This window comes from Siphateles boraxobius, unplaced genomic scaffold (assembly GCF_051911475.1).
Source record: "Siphateles boraxobius isolate OS27281-9 unplaced genomic scaffold, OSU_SipBor_1 3, whole genome shotgun sequence".
In the NCBI taxonomy this organism is placed as follows: Eukaryota; Metazoa; Chordata; class Actinopteri; order Cypriniformes; family Leuciscidae; genus Siphateles; species Siphateles boraxobius.
The window spans coordinates 1,195,048-1,217,548 of record NW_027508919.1 but is presented as its reverse complement, the minus strand read 5'-3'; the positions used below and the strand labels follow the sequence as shown (position 1 = coordinate 1,217,548).

Below are 22,501 nucleotides of genomic sequence, written 5' to 3'. Positions count from 1 at the left end.
TTTAGCAGTTTTATATTTTCTGCAGTTATATTGCCATAGTAGTCTCGCAATACACTGTAAAAAAAAATCCCGTAAAAAAACGGCAAATCTCTGGCAGCAAAGTTTCCAGACGGTTTCCGTTAAATTACAGCAAATAACCGTTTCACAAAATTACATGGAAAAACCGTAAAAATACAGAATTTACTTTACAGTCAAAATTGATTAAATTACAGTATATTACTGTTGATAATGGCTTATTAAACCGTGGAAAAACGGATAAATGATGTCAAATTACATTAAAAAGACATTTAACTTTCAGGTTAAACTGTAAATTTAGGGTTTTATAAAGTTATTTTATATAATAATGCTGTCTATCTACAGTAATTATCTTTTAATATATAGTTTTTCTGTGTTAAATAACAATGAAATGATGTATAAAAATGCATAAATTAAAATACAAATGTTTGTAAATTTATTTTTATTTTTTATTTGTACAGATCCAATTTCACAACTTTGACCAATCTCTATTTAAGTACTTAATAATAGCAAATTTACAGTCACTTTCTGTTGATTAACTAAATGTATGAGTACAGAATACCTGCACATTTACAGTATTAGTAACTGAACAAACACTGAACATCAAGATAAGTGATTAATTGGAAATAGAAGCTTAGTATATCATTTAGAACATGTAAAATTATCCACATTAAAAGGCAATTGCTGTATACCTTTATAGTCTAATATAACTTTTTTTAAACATTTACAATTACATTTAATCCAAAGTGATTTACCAATTAAGATAACGATAGAAGCAACAAGTGCAGAGACAAGTCCCAGTTAGTCTAGCACAGTACACATAGCAAGTTTTTTTTTTTTTTTAAACAAAGATTTAGTATTATTGGGGCAAGTGTTTATGAAAAAGGTGGATCTTTAGCAGTTTCTTGAAAATGTGTTGAGTTGCGCCGGTCATTCTACCAGCTGGAAACAGTCCAGGTAAAGGTCATTGAAGAAAGTGTTTTTGTGTCTCTTTGGGATGATGGCACCAAAAGGCGCCGTTTATTTGCAGAACACAAGCTTCTGGAGGACACATAGATCTAAAGTTTATGTATAGGGCAACCATTAAAGAGCACTCTTGCTGCAGCATCTGGATCAGTTGCAGAGGTTTGACTGATGCTGGAAGGCCTGTCCAGAGAGAATTACAATATCCAGTCTGGATAGAGCAAGAGCTTAGACCAGGAGTTGTGTAGCTCCGATAGGAAGGGCCTGATCCTCCTAATGGTGTAAGGCAAATCAGCAGGATCACAGCAAGTATGGTTTGACTGAAACCATAAAGCAGTTCTGTCCTGGCAAGGTTGAGTTGAAGGTGAAGGTCATTCATCCAGCAAGAATGTTCCATCAGCTAGGCCGAGATGCGAGCAGCAACCGTCAGATCATCTGGCTGGAATGAAAGGTAGAGATGTGTGTCATTAAGATAGCAGTGATAGGAAAAAACATGTTTCTAAATCTAACCGACAGAGCCTAGTTACAAAAAATTGTAGCAAAACCAAACCTTGTGCACACTTTTAGTGCAATCACATGAAATCAGAAGACTCGTCATTACTATTTTTTTTAAAGTTAATTCTTCCCATACCTTGTTTGCCATGATCATCTGCTTTCCACAGGACCTGAAATCACAAAAAAATAAGTTATTTTAAAACTCAGTATTACACATGTCAGAATGTGTTGCATTGGGACAGTGCAAAAACTCAACTGACTATTATCTGTAAGCTGAGCAGGAAAGGTTACCAGTATGTTTTGAGCTGATTTTAGCTACATATAAATTAAAAATGAATATGATTTACCGTGACCTAGCTGCATCAGTTACACATAGGGGTTCATTATGTTATATTCATACTCTAGTCTTCGCTGTATTATTAACAAGTAACGTTACAGAACTGAATTCGATTTCTTAACATTCTTAACAAAAAAGGTAGGTCCATTTTTAGTAAAACTGTGGTTATTAAATTGGTAATAAATCTGCCAAAAACGTGGTTACTACAATTTTACTATAATAAAATCAAGGATGTTTTTTTAAGACAAGAGTTTCAGCTTCCAGACAGGGTTTCAAAATGTCCCGCCGTTTAAGAGATTGATTGACTGACTATCATAACGAAGATTTTATACAAAATTGGACGGATTTTGATACGCATAACAAGTCTACTAAAGCTTGTTTTAGGTCTTCAGAGATGTTCAACTGATCTTTCTTAAAACAGATGGCAAATTGAAAGGCATGCTGCAGTGTTTTGCCCTCCAGCTCTCGGCAACAGTTATGACTGAACATTTATGAATGCTAATGTTACCTTGGAAACTGTCAATTAACACAAATGTAATATAAAATATCGTTTACATATTATAGTATGAGACTCTTACCTCAGCCGGTGATCGGTTGCTTGGCATGATGATGTCCGCTGTGACGATCCAGGCTCACTGAAAAAGGCCGCGTTATTTCCGAACGGACACCCGGACTGTAACGTTAACATAACTCATGTGTTCAGTGCTCATGCTTACGGCTGCTCCTGACGAATACGATTATAGCTTTGAACCACTGTGATCGCAAACAATCCACTTCACAACCGTAGACTAAATTCAAATCTCCCGCTTGCCCTTGACACAGGTCCAAACAGCTAACCGTTGTGGTGGGCGGGACTAAGCAACGGAAAAGTATTGGCGGATAATTTGAATCTGCGTCATTGCGGGCGCGCGAGCACACACACACACACACACACACAGTCGCACGCACACAAAGCCACGCAATGTGTGCAGCAACGCAGATTTGGAAAAATATTCATAAAACACATAACATGAAATTAGGGGAGAATAATACAAATGATTATCAAAATGAGCACATTTGCAAGACAAAATTAAAATACGGTCTGAAAGATTTGCAAGACTTTATTGCAATACAACTATAAAGATTTTATATTTGCAAGACAAAATTTAAAAGACTGTTTGTATACCTACTGTATACAAATACAATTATTTAACCTTAAAACTCACTTTGACACCCACATGCTTAATGATCTTCAAGGACAACATGTTAAATGACTGCTGATTTCTGCGGTTATACCTTCTTTTCTTTGTTTTCTAATTTCACAGAAATAATCTGTAAAATATTACTGAATATTTAATGTAAAATTACACATAACCCAGTAAAAATACAGACAATTTCCTTTAAAAAACGGTAAAATTGATGTAAAACCAAAATACAAACAATTACCTGTAAATATAATAGTGGACCTTTAAATTACAGCAAAAATCTGTAAATTACCAGGTATTCACTGTATAATGGAAAAACGGCAAAATTCTGTAAAAAAATACAGGGCGTTACCTGTAAATTAACTTTTTTTTTTACAGTGTACTTACGTCACCTATTTTTACAGCCAATAAATAAAAACTTTATCATGATTTTTACAGCCAATAAATAAAAACTTTATCATGATTATTATTGTTGTTGTTGTTCCTTTGGATACCTTATATGGAAGTAAATTTTAATATAATTAAAATATGAGACCATCGCTGCTATAGTGATTCAATGTCCACTTTAACCTACGGTGATATATTCAATTTGTTATTTACCATTGTAACATTTTCCTTGCACAGTTTTGCTTGACTTTGTCATGAAGTGAGAAACACTATTCAGCTTCTCTGGCCATGGTCCTGAAATGCATTGAGGCGGTCATTTACCTAATTTATTCTGATGCATCTTTTACCACAGACCATAGTTTTTAGATATTTTTTTTTCAGCATCTTTTCTTTCTGTCCTCTTATTTTTTCTTTCTGTCCAGACTAATTTTTTTTTTCAGATATGTGTTATTGTTATGCGTATTAGATATTTATCCATGTCTCACTGATCAGTGGACACAGGCCTGATCAAAACACGGATTGAAAAATAAATGTTGTATTTGTTTCAGTCTTTTCTTTTCTATTTTCTTTTTAAAAACTACTACAATCGTTGTGTTTTATAGATATTTGTATTGTGATAGACATTTGCTGGTTTTATACTTAAGATCTTTGTTCAGTACATTGCTTTTCTCAGACATGTCTGACATTGAGAGTAAAGGTTTAGTAATTTTATATTTTCTGTAGTTCATCAGACTGGACTCATAGTGCCGCTGTTGGTCAATATGTCAGTTTATAGAGCAGATCTGCTGCAGTTCCTCCCCCATCACCTCCATATTATTAGAGAGAGAGACAGAAGCTGAGAGCGCAGTCTGAAGAGGAGGGAGAAGGCGAATCACGGAGATACTGTTTTTAATACAATTTGACTTGATTACAGACTTTTTCTTCAGTTGTTTTAACTTTGGACATATACATGATTTCCTCCAGTTGTTTGGACTGATTTATTTGCTTTCTGTCTTAATCTTCATCCCGTGATCTTCTGCAAAATGTCGGACAGAACAATGGCGGGGCAAGTACTGCTGTTTATTTGGTTTCTCTCTCTGAGTTCAGCTCTCGGGCAGGTCAGTTACTCCATTCCTGAAGAAATGGCGAAAGGCTCTTTAGTCGGGAACATAGCGCAGGATTTGGGTTTAGATTTAAAGAGACTGAAATCGGGTAAAGCGCGTATTTATACAGGAGACAGCGCTGAATACATCGAGCTGAATAAAGAAAGAGGAGTCCTCCTTATCAAAGAGAGAATAGACCGAGAGGCGCTATGCGGACAGACAACGCCTTGCGCGCTGCATTTACAGATTATTCTGGAAAACCCCTTGGAATTTTATTCGATCACAGTAGAGATTACAGATATTAACGATAATGCTCCAGTCTTTAAAAACAACCAAATTAAGTTTGACATAAATGAAATAGCAAAAACAGGGGCTCGGTTTGTCTTAGAGAGAGCGAATGATCTAGATGTTGGCCGTAATAATCTTCAAGATTACACTCTTAGTACGAACGATTTTTTTACTTTAAAACTGAACAATCAACCTGACGGTGGAAAAGCGGTCGAAATGATATTACAGAAGCCACTAGACCGAGAGAAGCAAGATCATATCACACTTTTACTGACAGCAAAGGATGGTGGAGATCCTCATTTGACAGGAACAATGCAGATAAAAATTACAGTTTTGGACGCCAATGATAACGAGCCCGTTTGCAGTCAGGCAGCATATAGAGCTAGTATAGCAGAGAATGCACCAACGGGCACTGTTTTAACCACAGTCAGTGCTTCTGATGCAGATCTGGGCTCTAATGGAATAGTTACATTTTATATATCTTCTGACGGGGCATATGATTTGTTTAAGGTAGACGAAACCACTGGAGTCGTGGTATTAGTTGGTAAAGTGGATTATGAAAAAAACAAAGTTTATCAAATTGATGTTCAAGCAAAAGACCAAGGTGGACATTCAGACTCTTGCAAGGTAATTCTCGACGTCACTGACGTTAATGATAACAAGCCTGCGATAAACATAATGTCGAGAACAAATAGTGTATCTGAAGATTCTAAACATGGAACTGTTGTGGCAATACTAACTGTCCAAGACCTCGACACCGGCGAAAATGGAAAGATTACGTGCACAATTGTTAATGACATTCCTTTTATGCTAAAATCAACAGGGAATAATTTCTTCAGTTTAGTGACAGACAGTGATTTAGATCGAGAGAGGGAGTCTGAGTATAACATCCGTGTGACGTGCGCTGATGAGGGCGTGCCCTCTCTCTCCAGCAGCGTCACTCTCTCCTTACAGATATCAGATGTCAATGATAACGCGCCCGTCTTTGAGAAGAGCTCATATGAGGCCTCTGTTCAAGAAAACAACACACCGGGTCTTTCCATATTCACAGTCAGAGCCAGAGACGCAGATTTTAACCAGAATGCCCGTGTGTCTTACATACTGGAGGACTCGTCGGTTAACGGAGTGTCCGTCTCCTCGTTAGTGTCCGTTAGTGCTGATAGTGGAGTCATACATGCAGTGCGATCTTTCGATTACGAGCAGATCAAAGATTTCCAGTTCCGCGTAAAAGCGCAGGACGGAGGCTCTCCTCCTCTCAGCAGCAACGCGAGCGTGAAAATCATCATTCAGGACCAGAATGACAACGCGCCTCAGGTTCTGTACCCGGTCCAGTCAGGTGTTTCTGTGGTGGCTGAAATAGTGCCTCGTTCGGCAGATGTGGGTTATCTGGTGACTAAAGTGGTGGCTGTTGATGTGGACTCTGGTCAGAACGCCTGGCTCTCATATAAACTGCAGAAAGCCACAGACAGGGCGCTGTTTGAAGTGGGCTTACAGAATGGAGAAATAAGAACTGTACGCCAAGTGACAGATAAAGATGCTGTCAAACAAAGACTCACTGTTGTAGTGGAGGACAACGGGCAGCCCTCTCGATCAGCTACAGTCAATGTTAACGTGGCGGTGGCGGACAGCTTCCCTGAGGTGCTCTCGGAGTTCACTGACTTTATGCACGACAAGGAATACAACGACAACCTGACTTTCTATCTAGTCTTGGCCTTGGCTGTGGTTTCATTTCTCTTTATCGTGTCTATCATTGCCATACTGTCAGTCAAATGCTACAGATGGAGACGCGAGCGGATGTTTTATAAATCTGGAGCGAATCTTCCAGTTATTCCGTATTATCCGCCTCTTTACGCAGACGTAGGCGGCACAGGAACTTTACAGCACGTGTACAATTATGAGGTTTGCAGAACCACTGACTCCAGAAAGAGTGATCTGAAATACGCCAGACCTTGCAGTGAGAGCATCATTAGTCTGGACACCAGTGGAACACAGACACTCACGCATGCGCAAAGGGAGAAACTGTCCTTTGATGATTTTGATGATCAGGTGAGAATTATTTAAAAACTTATTTGTGCGCTATTTTAAAACGTTTCCTATTATTGAACATTTTTGATTGAACTGTTGACACTGTCGCAGCCTGGTTTTCTGAAATAAAGTGTCTCTACAATTTTAAGAAATGTTTAAAATAGTTTAGCAGAAAATGGCACCAATCATCTGCTGTTTTATTTTCATCCGTTTGTATTCTGTAACTATTAATATAAATAACTATTTTGTTTTGTTGTGTGTTGTTCATCTTACCTGCGACCATGAAAGGAAATTAGTGCTACTTTTTCATTTTCAGCTTATAAATGTTTTTGTGTTTTTTCCTTTGTTAAGTGAAACTTGCTCTCTTATTCCTTTTTTATTCCTTAATAAATTTTATTTTCAGCTGAAATCCTGCAGTATTTGGCACGCTGCCAATGAAATGTTCGTTAACAATTTTTAACATTATTACATGTGTCATTCACAGTTCATTTTGTGCCATTTAAAAAAAATTCCCTGCGTGATTTACACATGTTTTTGTCAAGAGGTGAGAAACCGTATTCAGCGTTTGCATCTGCTTCCCTGGCCATGGTCCTGAATCACGTCGGCGCGGTAATTTACATCATATATTATTCTGCATCTCTTTAGAGCAGACAGTCTTTTTGAGATTTTTAGCATCTTATTGTTCTGTCCTCCTGTTCAAAAGTTAAACGATATACTATTTGATCACTGATTAGATATTTCTTATGTGTATAATTGTATTTAAAGTTTTTCTCCATGTTTTTTTGTTGATGCTCGTATACTGATATGGCCTCAGCAAAACTTTGAGCAAACACGAAATGTATTTGTTTATTTTTTTCCTTCAATCTTTATGCACACAAAGTCATAACTTATGTGTATCTCATAGACATTTATTGATATAGACTATTTTATACTTTAGAACTTTGTTTAGTAAACTGCTTTTCTCAGACACGTCTGATACTGAGATAAAAGTTTATTCATTTTAATTTTTCTGTAGTTCATCAGACTGGACTCATAGTGCCGCTGTTGGTCAATATGTCAGTTTATAGAGCAGATCTGCTGCAGTTCCTCCCCCATCATCTCCATATTATTAGAGAGAGAGACAGAAGCTGAGAGCGCAGTCTGAAGAGGAGAGAGAAGGCGAATCACGGAGATACTGTATTTAATATCCTTCTCTTGTATATAATGACTTTTCTTGTTCTTTTCACTTTGGACATACATGAGTTCCTCCATTTGTTTGGACTGATTTATTTGCTTTCATCCTAAATCTTCATCCCGTGATCTTCTGCAAAATGTCGGACAGAACAATGGCGGGGCAAGTACTGCTGTTTATTTGGTTTCTCTCACTCAGTTCAGCTCTCGGGCAGGTCAGTTACTCCATTCCTGAAGAAATGACGAAAGGCTCTTTAGTCGGGAACATAGTGCAGGATTTGGGTTTAGATTTGAAGAGACTGAAATCGGGTAAAGCGCGTATTTATACAGGAGACAGCGTTGAATACATCGAGCTGAATAAAGAAAGAGGAGTCCTCCTTATCAAAGAGAGAATAGACCGAGAGGCGCTATGCGGACAGACAACGCCTTGCGCGCTGCATTTACAGATTATTCTGGAAAACCCAATGGAGTTTTACAGTATTAATGTTGAGTTGCTTGATATAAATGACAATGCACCATTTTTTGAAAAAACTGAGATGAATTTTAGAATTAGTGAATCTGCGTCCATTGGTGCAAAATTCACGATAGAACCTGCTAGGGATTTTGACGTTGGAATTAATGGTCTTCAGACCTACTCATTAAAACCAACAGATAATTTTGCGCTGAAATTCAAGGTTCAGCCAGGAGGAGACCATCATATCGAAATGACTTTACAAAAGCCTCTAGACCGCGAAAAGCAAGAGCTTATGTCTTTAACGTTAACAGCCATTGACGGGGGAGATCCACAAATGTCTGGTAATATACAAATAAATATTGTTGTTTTAGATGCGAACGATAACTCTCCTGTTTTCACACAATCCGTTTATAAAGCCACTGTAACTGAAAATTCACCAAAAGGAACAATTGTTGCGACAGTTAGTGCATCGGATCTAGATCAAGGAGTAAACAGTGAAATAATCTATACAATAACAAACACTAATGATGTCCGTAGTAAATTTGAAATAAACGAGAGTGATGGTAAAATAAGATTGATAGGTCTAGTTGATTATGAAACAACTCCACGCTATGAGATACGCGTTCAAGCGAGTGATCACGGAGGTCTGACTGATTCATGTAAAATCGTAGTTGATGTAATTGATATCAATGATAATAAGCCAGTGATCAATATTATGTCCAAAACAAACGTGATTGCTGAAAATTCTGCGTCTGAGACCGTGGTTACAATAATAAATGTTCAGGATCTTGATTCAGAAGGAAACGGGAAAGTTCAGTGTTCAGTTAATGAAAATATTCCATTTTCTCTTAAATCCTCCAATAATAATTTCTTTAGTTTAGTGACAGACAGTGATTTAGACCGAGAGCGAGAGTCTGAGTATAACATCAGTGTGACGTGCGCTGATGAGGGCGTGCCCTCTCTCTCCAGCAGCGTCACTCTCTCCTTACAGATATCAGATGTTAATGATAACGCGCCCGTATTTGAGAAGAGCTCATATGAGGCTTCTGTTCAAGAAAACAACACACCGGGTCTTTCCATATTCACAGTCATAGCCAGAGACGCAGATTTTAACCAGAATGCCCGTGTGTCTTACATACTGGAGGACTCGTCGGTTAACGGAGTGCCCGTCTCCTCGTTAGTGTCCGTCAGTGCTGATAGTGGAGTCATACATGCAGTGCGATCTTTCGATTACGAGCAGATCAAAGATTTCCAGTTCCGCGTAAAAGCGCAGGACGGAGGCTCTCCTCCTCTCAGCAGCAACGCGAGCGTGAAAATCATCATTCAGGACCAGAATGACAACGCGCCTCAGGTTCTGTACCCGGTCCAATCAGGTGTTTCTGTGGTGGCTGAAATAGTGCCTCGTTCGGCAGATGTGGGTTATCTGGTGACTAAAGTGGTGGCTGTTGATGTGGACTCTGGTCAGAACGCCTGGCTCTCATATAAACTGCAGAAAGCCACAGACAGGGCGCTGTTTGAAGTGGGCTTACAGAATGGAGAAATAAGAACTGTACGCCAAGTGACAGATAAAGATGCTGTCAAACAAAGACTCACTGTTGTAGTGGAGGACAACGGGCAGCCCTCTCGATCAGCTACAGTCAATGTTAACGTGGCGGTGGCGGACAGCTTCCCTGAAGTGCTCTCGGAGTTCACTGACTTTACGCACGACAAGGAATACAACGACAACCTGACTTTCTATCTAGTCTTGGCCTTGGCTGTGGTTTCATTTCTCTTTATCGTGTCTATCATTGCCATACTGTCAGTCAAATGCTACAGATGGAGACGCGAGCGGATGTTTTATAAATCTGGAGCGAATCTTCCAGTTATTCCGTATTATCCGCCTCTTTACGCAGACGTAGGCGGCACAGGAACTTTACAACACGTCTACAATTATGAGGTTTGCAGAACCACTGACTCCAGAAAGAGTGATCTGAAATACGTCAGACCTTGCAGTGAGAGCATCATTAGTCTGGACACCAGTGGAACACAGACACTCACGCATGCGCAGAGAGGAAAACTGACCTTGGATGATTGTGATGATCAGGTGAGAATTGTTTTTATGATTAATTTGAGATATTTTAAAACATTTCTCAAGATTAAAAAAATTAGCTTGAACTGTTGACATGGTTGGTGACTGGTCTTTGCAATTCTAAGAAATGTTTAAAATATTTTAACAGAAAATGGTACGAATCATTTTGCTGTTTTATTTTCATCCATTTATTAGAGTCTGGTCCACTTTAGTTTAGTATTTATTGTAGTTGTGTAACTCAAATATCTATTCCCTTGCTAGTGGTCAAGTGTTTTTCGACGTGTTGTACTTAGTATGTAGTTCATGTTTTCTTGTACAGTCATAAAGGAAAGATAATAGCTGCTTGGTTTTTTTTCTTGTTTTTTTTACATAAAAAAATGTAAAATTGTTTTTTTACAATTTTACATATTACTTTTTTTTGAATGTCTGCAGTATATGGCATGCGGCCACTGAAATGTGTCAGTTAACATTAATGTTAACAGCATTAACCTGTGGCATGCACAGTGCGTTAATTAAAAATGTCCTCGCATGACTGTTTAATTGTTTTTGTCAAGAAGTGAGAAACTGTATTCAGCGTTTGCATCTGCTTCCCTGGCCATGGTCCTGAATCGCGGCGACGCGGTCATTTACATCATATATTATTCTGCATCTCTTTACAGGAGACAGTCTTTATTACATTTTCAAAAGCTTACTGCTCTGTCCTGCTGTTCAAACATAATCTATAAACCATTTCATTCCTGATTGGATATGTGTATAGTTGTATTTAGGATATTTCCTTCTGTCTGGCTGATCAGTGTTCTTATACTGATATGGCCTCAGCAAAGTTGATCAAACTCGAAATGTATTTGTTTTTCCCCCTTCAATCGTTATCTAAACAAACTCATACGATCGTTGTATTTTATAGATATCTGTATTGTTATGGACATTTTTTATACTCCAAAGCTTATAGGAAACTGCTTTTCTCAGATATATCTGACACTAAGATAAAAGTTTATTAATTTTACATTTTCTGTAGTTCATCAGACTGGACTCATAGTGCCGCTGTTGGTCAATATGTCAGTTTATAGAGCAGATCTGCTGCAGTTCCTCCCCCATCATCTCCATATTATTAGAGAGAGAGACAGAAGCTGAGAGCGCAGTCTGAAGAGGAGAGAGAAGGCGAATCACGGAGATACTGTATTTAATACAATTCTCTTGGATTTATATACTTTTCTTGTTCTTTTCACTATGGACATATACATGATTTCCTCCCGTTGTTTGGACTGATATATTTGATTTCATCCTAAATCTTCATTCCGTGATCTTCTGGAAAATGTCGGACAGAACAATGGCGGGGCAAGTACTGCTGTTTATTTGGTTTCTCTCTCTGAGTTCAGCTCTCGGGCAGGTCAGTTACTCCATTCCTGAAGAAATGGCGAAAGGCTCTTTAGTCGGGAACATAGTGCAGGATTTGGGTTTAGATTTAAAGAGACTGAAATCGGGTAAAGCACGTATTTATACAGGAGACAGCGCTGAATACATCGAGCTGAATAAAGAAAGAGGAGTCCTCCTTATCAAAGAGAGAATAGACCGAGAGGCGCTATGCGGACAGACAACGCCTTGCGCGCTGCATTTACAGATTACCTTGGAAAATCCTATGGAGTTTTATAGCGTTACAGTTGAGATTTTAGACGTAAATGATAACGCTCCCGTTTTTGCAGTTAAAGAAGTTAAATTTGATATAAGCGAATCATCTCTGACAGGAGCTAAATTTGTTTTAGAGACAGCAGTGGATGATGACGTTGGGTTTAATGGCGTACAGAGTTATTTCTTACATCCAGCTGAACATTTTATCTTAAAGATTCAAGATATGCCAGATGGCACCAAAAATGTTGAAATGATTTTACAAAAACCTTTAGATCGAGAAAAACAGGAGCATATTTCGCTGTTACTTACTGCCGTGGACGGAGGAGACCCACAGATGTCTGGAACAATTCCGATTATAATCACAGTTGAGGACGCAAATGATAACGCTCCAGTTTGTTTTCTGTCTGTTTATAAGACCAGCATTGCAGAAAACTCTCCAAAAGGTACAGTTTTAACTACAGTTAAAGCATCAGATTCTGACCAGGGACAAAATGGCAAAATAGAGTATTATATTGTGAAATCTTCTGGCGGCACCACTAACCACTTTGAGATAGACAGAAATGAAGGAGTGTTGAGATTATCTGGCGACACTGATTATGAAAAAGTTAAACATTATCAAATTGACGTCCAAGCGCGAGACCCCGGGCGCCACTCTGATACTTGTAAAGTAATTGTTGATATAATCGATGTAAATGACAACAAACCAGTAATTGATATAATGTCAAAAGCAAATACTCTATCCGAGAATTCAAAACCAGGCACTGTTGTGACTATGTTGAATGTCCAAGACTCGGATTCTGGTGAGAATGGAAATGTTCAATGCTCCATTAATAACGATAATATCCCTTTTACGCTAAAATCAACCAATAATAATTTCTTCAGTCTAGTGACAGACAGTGATTTAGATCGAGAGCGAGAGTCTGAGTATAACATCAGTGTGACGTGCGCTGATGAGGGCGTGCCCTCTCTCTCCAGCAGCGTCACTCTCTCCTTACAGATATCAGATGTCAATGATAACGCGCCCGTCTTTGAGAAGAGCTCATATGAGGCCTCTGTTCAAGAAAACAACACACCGGGTCTTTCCATATTCACAGTCAGAGCCAGAGACGCAGATTTTAACCAGAATGCCCGTGTGTCTTACATACTGGAGGACTCGTCGGTTAACGGAGTGCCCGTCTCCTCGTTAGTGTCCGTTAGTGCTGATAGTGGAGTCATACATGCAGTGCGATCTTTCGATTACGAGCAGATCAAAGATTTCCAGTTCCGCGTAAAAGCGCAGGACGGAGGCTCTCCTCCTCTCAGCAGCAACGCGAGCGTGAAAATCATCATTCAGGACCAGAATGACAACGCGCCTCAGGTTCTGTACCCGGTCCAGTCAGGTGTTTCTGTGGTGGCTGAAATAGTGCCTCGTTCGGCAGATGTGGGTTATCTGGTGACTAAAGTGGTGGCTGTTGATGTGGACTCTGGTCAGAACGCCTGGCTCTCATATAAACTGCAGAAAGCCACAGACAGGGCGCTGTTTGAAGTGGGCTTACAGGATGGAGAAATAAGAACTGTACGCCAAGTGACAGATAAAGATGCTGTCAAACAAAGACTCACTGTTGTAGTGGAGGACAACGGGCAGCCCTCTCGATCAGCTACAGTCAATGTTAACGTGGCGGTGGCGGACAGCTTCCCTGAAGTGCTCTCGGAGTTCACTGACTTTACGCACGACAAGGAATACAACGACAACCTGACTTTCTATCTAGTCTTGGCCTTGGCTGTGGTTTCATTTCTCTTTATCGTGTCTATCATTGCCATACTGTCAGTCAAATGCTACAGATGGAGACGCGAGCGGATGTTTTATAAATCTGGAGCGAATCTTCCAGTTATTCCGTATTATCCGCCTCTTTACGCAGACGTAGGCGGCACAGGAACTTTACAGCACGTGTACAATTATGAGGTTTGCAGAACCACTGACTCCAGAAAGAGTGATCTGAAATACGCCAGACCTTGCAGTGAGAGCATCATTAGTCTGGACACCAGTGGAACACAGACACTCACGCATAAGCAAAGGGAGAGACTGGCCTTTGACGATTGTGATGATCAGGTGAGAGTTTTTATTTACAGTTAATGTGTGTAGAAGTTAACAACTGTTCTCTAAACGGTGCAGGTTTTGTATTCCCGGGGAAGGATTTTGTGTGTGTGTGTGTGTGTGTGTGTGTGTGTGTGTGTGTGTGTGTGTGTGTGTGTGTGTGTGTGTGTGTGATATCTACCTGTTCTATTTTGAACAAATAGAAGGGCACATTAATTGTTTATTTAGAAATTAATATCAATTATACATACCGAACATATTTTTAGTTTTACTTGCAATTTTTAGCAAGTTGTCGCTCTCACATTTAGGCTGTTGTTGTCATTGTGGCAAACGTGCCGTTTCGGACAGAATAACGACTGAATTGAAGTATTTCCTTGCTATTAAATGTTTCAGTTTCAAATTGGCTGAGATCAGGTATGCCTACTTTAGCCTCCTTTATTTACACACGTCGAAAGCAATTATGTTTCAACCACCTTCTTTAATCTTTTTACAACTTATGATCTATCAAGTGTTCAGAGTGATTTTATATTTGATTTTTCTATTATTCTTGTTATTGTTGTTGCTATACTGTAGTGTGTGATATGTATAATAGTTAAGGGATTGTAAAACAACCTTTTTATTGGTTGTTAAACAATCTATATAATCTCGTTATAGTGCCTCTTTAATATCATCAAAAGCACGTTAAACGATCTCTCTGTTATAATGTTAAGTGGTGTTATCAGCTAGAAACACTTTTTACAGTTTTGAGATCCACAGTTGTTTTGATAGGTTTTTCTTTTTACTAGACATGTTTGAGGATCTTTAATCTGTGCTTGTGAAGACATCAGCTAAGAGCAACTTCAGTCATCGTAACTGGCCGTGGTGCTGAAATGTGGTCTTGTGTTATTCTGCCTGTACTAACTTTTCCTCCTTACCTCCGTACCTTAGATCATTTCTTGTAGAACTTTTAAATCCTTCCAGTCTCTCATCCTATTGAGAATTAAAAAGGATAATGTTCACATTAACATATTTCACGTTGATTAATTTTACATTTCAAGCATGCACATAACAATCTGTTACGGTAATTTCTATTATCACTGTAAAGCTGCTTTGAAACAATCCATACTGTTAAAAGCGCTTTATAAATGAAGGTGACTTGACTTGACATTAATGAAAATGCAATATCTAGCTCTGTTCATTTTTTGTTGCTTTTACATTTTTTTCCCCTCGAAATCATCCAGTCATTTCTCATAGCTAGATAAATTTATTTTGACTGACATCCGAAACGGCTGTTTTATTTTATTATTTGCTATATATATATATATATATATATATATATATATATAATGGGGATACTTCTAAAACACGACTCAAATGCCCTATACTGTTAAAAAATTGCATCCATTTAGTTTTTTCTGTAGTTCATCAGACTGGACTCATAGTGCCGCTGTTGGTCAATATGTCAGTTTATAGAGCAGATCTGCTGCAGTTCCTCCCCCATCATCTCCATATTATTAGAGAGAGAGACAGAAGCTGAGAGCGCAGTCTGAAGAGGAGAGAGAAGGCGAATCACGGAGATACTGTATTTAATATCATTCTCTTGGATTTATATTCTTGTTCTTTTCACTCTGGACATATACATGATTCCTCCAGTTGTATTGACTGATTTCTTTGCTTTCATCCTAAATCTTCATCCCGTGATCTTCTGCAAAATGTCGGACAGAACAATGGCGGGGCAAGTACTGCTGTTTATTTGGTTTCTCTCTCTCAGTTCAGCTCTCGGGCAGGTCAGTTACTCCATTCCTGAAGAAATGGCGAAAGGCTCTTTAGTCGGGAACATAGTGCAGGATTTGGGTTTAGATTTAAAGAGACTGAAATCGGGAAAAGCACGTATTTATACAGGAGACAGCGCTGAATACATCGAGCTGAATAAAGAAAGAGGAGTCCTCCTTATCAAAGAGAGAATAGACCGAGAGGCGCTATGCGGACAGACAACGCCTTGCGCGCTGCATTTACAGATTATTCTGGAAAACCCGATGCAACTATACAGAGTAACAGTTGAGATACAAGACATTAATGATAACGCCCCTTTGTTTAGCCTTAATGAGATGAAATTTGAAATTAGTGAACTGGCCCAGAGTGGAGCTCAATTTGATTTGGAGACTGCAGTTGACACCGATGTGGGTGTGAATGGTCTTCAAAGATACACACTGAAACCAAGTGACAATTTCATTGTGAAAACTCAAAGTTTACCAGATGGTAGTACAACGGTTGAAATGGTATTAGAGAAACCACTAGATCGTGAAAAACAAGACCGTATTTCTTTATTGTTAACAGCAGGCGATGGCGGCGATGTGCGAATGTCAGGCACAATGCTAATACACATCACAGTTTTAGATGCGAATGATAATGCGCCTGTTTGCAGTCAGTCAGTTTACAAAGGCAGTATAGCCGAGAATTCAGCAAAGGGCACCGTGTTGACCACAGTCAGCGCGTCCGACGCAGACCAGGGTTCTAATGGCGTCGTCACATATTCTTTATCCTCTGCTGCGTCCGCAAATCTATTTGACATTGGCCAGCATGACGGCATTCTCAAGTTAATTGGTAATATTGACTACGAAAAAAACAAACACTATCAGATAGCAATTCAAGCCAGTGATCAAGGAGGACATACCGATTCTTGTAAAATAATTATTGACGTCACAGATACGAACGACAACAAGCCAGTAATCAGTATAATATCCAAATCAAATGACATTTCTGAAAATGCCCCTCCAGGGACAGTTCTAGCAATGATGAACATTCAAGACGCTGATACAAATGAAAATGGTATCGTAAAATGTGAATTGAATGAAAACATTCCTTTTATCATCCATTCTTCATCAGATGGTTTTTACAGCCTCGTTACTGAAGGCGATTTAGATCGAGAGCGAGAGTCTGAGTATAACATCCGTGTGACGTGCGCTGATGAGGGCGTGCCCTCTCTCTCCAGCAGCGTCACTCTCTCCTTACAGATATCAGATGTTAATGATAACGCGCCCGTCTTTGAGAAGAACTCATATGAGGCTTCTGTTCAAGAAAACAACACACCGGGTCTTTCCATATTCACAGTCAGAGCCAGAGACGCAGATTTTAACCAGAATGCCCGTGTGTCTTACATACTGGAGGACTCGTCGGTTAACGGAGTGCCCGTCTCCTCGTTAGTGCTGATAGTGGAGTCATACATGCAGTGCGATCTTTCGATTACGAGCAGATCAAAGATTTCCAGTTCCGCGTAAAAGCGCAGGACGGAGGCTCTCCTCCTCTCAGCAGCAATGCGAGCGTGAAAATCATCATTCAGGACCAGAATGACAACGCGCCTCAGGTTCTGTACCCGGTCCAGTCAGGTGTTTCTGTGGTGGCTGAAATAGTGCCTCGTTCGGCAGATGTGGGTTATCTGGTGACTAAAGTGGTGGCTGTTGATGTGGACTCTGGTCAGAACGCCTGGCTCTCATATAAACTGCAGAAAGCCACAGACAGGGCGCTGTTTGAAGTGGTCTTACAGAATGGAGAAATAAGAACTGTACGCCAAGTGACAGATAAAGATGCTGTCAAACAAAGACTCACTGTTGTAGTGGAGGACAACGGGCAGCCCTCTCGATCAGCTACAGTCAATGTTAACGTGGCGGTGGCGGACAGCTTCCCTGAAGTGCTCTCGGAGTTCACTGACTTTACGCACGACAAGGAATACAACGACAACCTGACTTTCTATCTAGTCTTTGCCTTGGCTGTGGTTTCATTTCTCTTTATCGTGTCTATCATTGCCATAGTGTCAGTCAAATGCTACAGATGGAGACGCGAGCGGATGTTTTATAAATCTGGAGCGAATCTTCCAGTTATTCCGTATTATCCGACCTCTTTACGCAGACGTAGGCGGCACAGGAACTTTACAGCACGTGTACAATTATGAGGTTTGCAGAACCACTGACTCCAGAAAGAGTGATCTGAAATACGCCAGACCTTGCAGTGAGAGCATCATTAGTCTGGACACCAGTGGAACACAGACACTCACGCATGCGCAAAGGGAGAGAATGAACTTTGATGATTGTGATGATCAGGTGAGAATGTTTATTTACAGTTAATTTGTGTAGATGTTAACAACTGATCTTTCCGTTTTTGACATCGAACAAAGCCGATATAACTGCTTACCGAGGTTCTTTAAACGGTGCACGTTTTGTATTGCGGGGGAAAGATGTGTGTGTGTGTGTGTGTGTGTGTGTGTGTGTGTGTGTGTGTGTGTGTGTGTGTGTGTGTGTGTGTGTGTGTGTGTGTGTGTGTGTGTGTGTGTGTGTGTGTGTGTGTGTGATATCTACCTGTTCTATTTTGAACAAATAGAAGGGCACATTAATTGTTTATTTAGAAATTAATATCAATTATACATACCGAACATATTTTTAGTTTTACATGCAATTACTAGCAAGTTGTCGCTCTCACATTTAGGCTGTTGTTGTCATTGTGGCAAATGTGCCGTTTCGGACAGAATAACGACTGAATTGAAGTATTTCCTTGCTATTAATTGTTTCAGTTTCAAATTGGCTGAGATCAGGTATGCCTACTTTAGCCTCCTTTATTTACACACGTCGAAAGCAATTATGTTTCAATCACCTTCTTTAATCTTTTTACAACTTATTATCTATCAAGTGTTCAGAGTGATTTTATATTTGATTTTTCTATTATTCTTGTTATTGTTGTTGCTATACTGTAGTGTGTGATATGTATAATAGTTAAGGGATTGTAAAACAACCTTTTTATTGGTTGTTAAACAATCTATATAATCTTGTTATAGTGCCTCTTTAATATCATCAAAAGCACGTTAAACGATCTCTCTGTTATAATGTTAAGTGGTGTTATCAGCTAGAAACACTTTTTACAGTTTTGAGATCCACAGTTGTTTTGATAGGTTTTTCTTTTTACTAGACATGTTTGAGGATCTTTAATCTGTGCTTGTGAAGACATCAGCTAAGAGCAACTTCAGTCATCGTAACTGGCCGTGGTGCTGAAATGTGGTCTTGTGTTATTCTGCCTGTACTAACTTTTCCTCCTTACCTCCGTACCTTAGATCATTTCTTGTAGAACTTTTAAATCCTTCCAGTCTCTCATCCTATTGAGAATTAAAAAGGATTATGTTCACATTAACACATTTCACGTTGATTAATTTTACATTTCAAGCATGCACATAACAATCTGTTACGGTAATTTCTATTATCACTGTAAAGCTGCTTTGAAACAATCCATACTGTTAAAAGCGCTTTATAAATGAAGGTGACTTGACTTGACATTAATGAAAATGCAATATCTAGCTCTGTTCATTTTTTGTTGCTTTTACATTTTTTTCCCCTCGAAATCATCCAGTCATTTCTCATAGCTAGATAAATTTATTTTGACTGACATCCGAAACGGCTGTTTTATTTTATTATTTGCTATATATATATATATATATATATATATATATATATATATATATATATATATAATGGGGATACTTCTAAAACACGACTCAAATGCCCTGTACTGTTAAAAAATTGCATCCATTTAGTTTTTTCTGTAGTTCATCAGACTGGACTCATAGTGCCGCTGTTGGTCAATATGTCAGTTTATAGAGCAGATCTGCTGCAGTTCCTCCCCCATCATCTCCATATTATTAGAGAGAGAGACAGAAGCTGAGAGCGCAGTCTGAAGAGGAGAGAGAAGGCGAATCACGGAGATACTGTATTTAATATCATTCTCTTGGATTTATATTCTTGTTCTTTTCACTCTGGACATATACATGATTCCTCCAGTTGTATTGACTGATTTCTTTGCTTTCATCCTAAATCTTCATCCCGTGATCTTCTGCAAAATGCCGGACAGAACAATGGCGGGGCAAGTACTGCTGTTTATTTGGTTTCTCTCTCTCAGTTCAGCTCTCGGGCAGGTCAGTTACTCCATTCCTGAAGAAATGACGAAAGGCTCTTTAGTCGGGAACATAGCGCAGGATTTGGGTTTAGATCTAAAGAGACTGAAATCGGGTAAAGCGCGTATTTATACAGGAGACAGCGCTGAATACATCGAGCTGAATAAAGAAAGAGGAGTCCTCCTTATCAAAGAGAGAATAGACCGAGAGGCGCTATGCGGACAGACAACGCCTTGCGCGCTGCATTTACAGATTATTCTGGAAAACCCGATGCAACTATACAGAGTAACCGTTGAGATACAAGACATTAATGATAACGCCCCTTTGTTTAGCCTTAATGAGATGAAATTTGAAATTAGCGAACTGGCCCAGAGTGGAGCTAAATTTGATTTGGAGACTGCAGTTGACACCGATGTGGGTGTGAATGGTCTTCAAAGATACACACTGAAACCAAGTGACAATTTCATTGTGAAAACTCAAAGTTTACCAGATGGTAGTACAACGGTTGAAATGGTATTACAGAAACCACTAGATCGTGAAAAACAAGACCGTATTTCTTTATTGTTAACAGCAGTCGATGGCGGCGATGTGCGAATGTCAGGCACAATGCTAATACACATCACAGTTTTAGATGCGAATGATAATGCGCCTGTTTGCAGTCAGTCAGTTTACAAAGGCATTATAGCCGAGAATTCAGCAAAGGGCACCGTGTTGACCACAGTCAGCGCGTCCGACGCAGACCAGGGTTCTAATGGCGTCGTCACATATTCTTTATCCTCTGCTGCGTCCGCAAATCTATTTGACATTGGCCAGCATGACGGCATTCTCAAGTTAATTGGTAATATTGACTACGAAAAAAACAAACACTATCAGATAGCAATTCAAGCCAGTGATCAAGGAGGACATACCGATTCTTGTAAAATAATTATTGACGTCACAGATACGAACGACAACAAGCCAGTAATCAGTATAATATCCAAATCAAATGACATTTCTGAAAATGCCCCTCCAGGGACAGTTCTAGCAATGATGAACATTCAAGACGCTGATACAAATGAAAATGGTATCGTAAAATGTGAATTGAATGAAAACATTCCTTTTACCATCCATTCTTCATCAGATGGTTTTTACAGCCTCGTTACTGAAGACGATTTAGACCGAGAGCGAGAGTCTGAGTATAACATCAGTGTGACGTGCGCTGATGAGGGCGTGCCCTCTCTCTCCAGCAGCGTCACTCTCTCCTTACAGATATCAGATGTTAATGATAACGCGCCCGTCTTTGAGAAGAGCTCATATGAGGCTTCTGTTCAAGAAAACAACACACCGGGTCTTTCCATATTCACAGTCAGAGCCAGAGACGCAGATTTTAACCAGAATGCCCGTGTGTCTTACATACTGGAGGACTCGTCTGTTAACGGAGTGCCCGTCTCCTCGTTAGTGTCCGTTAGTGCTGATAGTGGAGTCATACATGCAGTGCGATCTTTCGATTACGAGCAGATCAAAGATTTCCAGTTCCGCGTAAAAGCGCAGGACGGAGGCTCTCCTCCTCTCAACAGCAACGTGAGCGTGAAAATCATCATTCAGGACCAGAATGACAACGCGCCTCAGGTTCTGTACCCGGTCCAGTCAGGTGTTTCTGTGGTGGCTGAAATAGTGCCTCGTTCGGCAGATGTGGGTTATCTGGTGACTAAAGTGGTGGCTGTTGATGTGGACTCTGGTCAGAACGCCTGGCTCTCATATAAACTGCAGAAAGCCACAGACAGGGCGCTGTTTGAAGTGGACTTACAGAATGGAGAAATAAGAACTGTACGCCAAGTGACAGATAAAGATGCTGTCAAACAAAGACTCACTGTTGTAGTGGAGGACAACGGGCAGCCCTCTCGATCAGCTACAGTCAATGTTAACGTGGCGGTGGCGGACAGCTTCCCTGAAGTGCTCTCGGAGTTCACTGACTTTACGCACGACAAGGAATACAACGACAACCTGACTTTCTATCTAGTCTTGGCCTTGGCTGTGGTTTCATTTCTCTTTATCGTGTCTATCATTGCCATACTGTCAGTCAAATGCTACAGATGGAGACGCGAGCGGATGTTTTATAAATCTGGAGCGAATCTTCCAGTTATTCCGTATTATCCGCCTCTTTACGCAGACGTAGGCGGCACAGGAACTTTACAGCACGTGTACAATTATGAGGTTTGCAGAACCACTGACTCCAGAAAGAGTGATCTGAAATACGCCAGACCTTGCAGTGAGAGCATCATTAGTCTGGACACCAGTGGAACACAGACACTCACGCATGCGCAAAGGGAGAGACTAAACATTGAGTATTCTGAAAAGGTGAGGTTTACTTTTTCTGTGTAGTGGTTGTTAAATTTTTGTCGTTCTTTTTTTATTGTAATGTCCTTTTTTCGTTTAGAGAAAT

The 22,501-nt window shown here is 39.7% G+C and overlaps 1 protein-coding gene and 1 long non-coding RNA gene across 41 annotated transcripts in view; one reads left to right on the top strand and one right to left on the bottom strand.

Annotated features, from left to right (window-relative positions):
• LOC143756691 (protocadherin gamma-A11-like) overlaps positions 1 to 22,501 on the top strand; it is a 225,419-nt gene that overhangs the window by 138,149 nt on the left and 64,769 nt on the right. For 3 of the 40 annotated variants that reach the window (XM_077247279.1, XM_077247271.1, XM_077247320.1), the window contains exon 1: positions 19,723 to 22,416. The exons of 33 other annotated variants lie outside the window; for them this stretch is intronic. In XM_077247279.1, coding sequence (XP_077103394.1) covers positions 19,954 to 22,416 — 2,463 coding nt within the window. In that variant the 5' untranslated portion in view covers positions 19,723 to 19,953. Of the gene's footprint in view, positions 1 to 4,214; positions 6,798 to 7,810; positions 10,484 to 11,497; positions 14,184 to 19,722; positions 22,417 to 22,501 lie in introns of those variants that run through there. 4 more of the 40 variants (XM_077247307.1, XM_077247284.1, XM_077247309.1 and 1 more) reach the window with 3 other exon arrangements.
• LOC143757067 (uncharacterized) lies at positions 863 to 2,442 on the bottom strand. Its single transcript, XR_013210381.1, has 3 exons — positions 2,389 to 2,442; positions 1,610 to 1,643; positions 863 to 1,417 (listed from the first exon to the last, which is right to left on the bottom strand). It is a non-coding gene; the product is annotated as an uncharacterized LOC143757067 (long non-coding RNA).